General features: G+C 56.0%; 1 protein-coding gene across 1 annotated transcript in view; it reads left to right on the top strand.

Moving 5' to 3' along the window:
• The window catches only part of LOC110595885 (galanin receptor type 3-like), a 5,233-nt gene extending 4,709 nt beyond the window's left edge, over window positions 1-524 (top strand). The window contains exon 3 of the mRNA XM_021713970.1: window positions 516-524. Within this exon, the coding sequence (XP_021569645.1) occupies window positions 516-524 (9 nt within the window). The remainder of the gene's footprint in view (window positions 1-515) is intronic.
• Window positions 525-1,183: the final 659 nt, after the last annotated feature.

Genomic DNA, 1,183 nt, shown 5'->3' with positions numbered 1-1,183 from the left:
GGGGTGGGCCTGGAGAGCTTCCTAGGCCAGCTAGAGCAGAGCTTCATCCTTTAAGCAGATGGTGGTGCTGATGAAGGGTTTCAGGAGCGGCGGGCCCATCAGCTGTGCTGCTTGCAAGGCCCCAGGGTAGCTATCAGGCTGGGCTGGAGGTGCCAGGCTGGAGGCACCAGGCTGGAGATGAGACCGCTGAAGAGGCTACTCTGTGAGCTCTACTGAAAATAGAAAGCCAAGGAGGCCTGGACTAGGCCTGGGCCATTATTTCTGCATGGTCTTGGCAGGAAGATTGACAGCCTGCTGCTGGGCCTGGGCTTGGTTCCTGAGGCCCCTGGGTTTGCTTCAGGGGGCTAATGAAATCCTTGCAAGAGCAGATGGCTGTCATAACGTGGTTAGGAGAAAGCTGTGTGTGCAGTGGAGCCCGAGACAGGCAACGGGGGCTGGAGTAGAGGCTGAATAAGCTCTGGCCACTGCCCCCCGGGGCCCAGGAGAACCTTCCTGATCTGAGCCTTCTGCCACAGGGACCTTAGGGACCTGGGAGGGTATTCCTCAAGTGGAGAAAGATTTACTTCTCGCCTTCCTGTTGGTGCAAGCCTCTTAAGAAGGCGCCTGCAGCACTCATGTCTGAGTGCCCACTAAGTACAGAGTTCTCCTGCAGGTAAGGCAGGCTCGGGGGATCGTGGAGCCCAGAAAACTCCTGATCCAGCGTGGAGGGCCAGAAAAGACTTCCTGGAGGAGTTGGTGACCAAGCTAAGTCCTGAAATGGGAGCTCATCACGGCAGATGGAGAAGGAAAGACATGTGCAGGCCACCTGGTGCCTGGCATCATGAGCCCAGGAATTGCAACAGGGCCCACTGGAGCCCAGGTGGAGGATACATAATGGGGAGTCCTGTAAATCCCATAGGAAACCAGGAACATACTTTGTCCCAAGGACAACGGGGAGCCACTGAAAGGCTTTGCACAGGAGTGACCTGATAAGATTCAGTCTTCAGGGAGCTCTTTCTGGCTGCCAAGGCAGGCTTTCATGGGGAGGAAGAGCAGAGTGAGACTGGGGGCGAGACCAGTCTGGAGAATGATGTGAGCATCCAGAGAGATGGAAATATCTGGGACATTGGGCAGTGGGTGGGAGATGTAGACAGGTCAAGCATGTAGGAGGCACAATTGTCAGGAATAGGCGATTATCGGAGGG

This window comes from Carlito syrichta, unplaced genomic scaffold (genome assembly GCF_000164805.1).
Source record: "Carlito syrichta isolate Samal-C Ts95f unplaced genomic scaffold, Tarsius_syrichta-2.0.1 Scaffold93748, whole genome shotgun sequence".
Taxonomy (NCBI): domain Eukaryota; kingdom Metazoa; phylum Chordata; class Mammalia; order Primates; family Tarsiidae; genus Carlito; species Carlito syrichta.
This window is presented reverse-complemented; position numbering and strand designations above follow the sequence as displayed.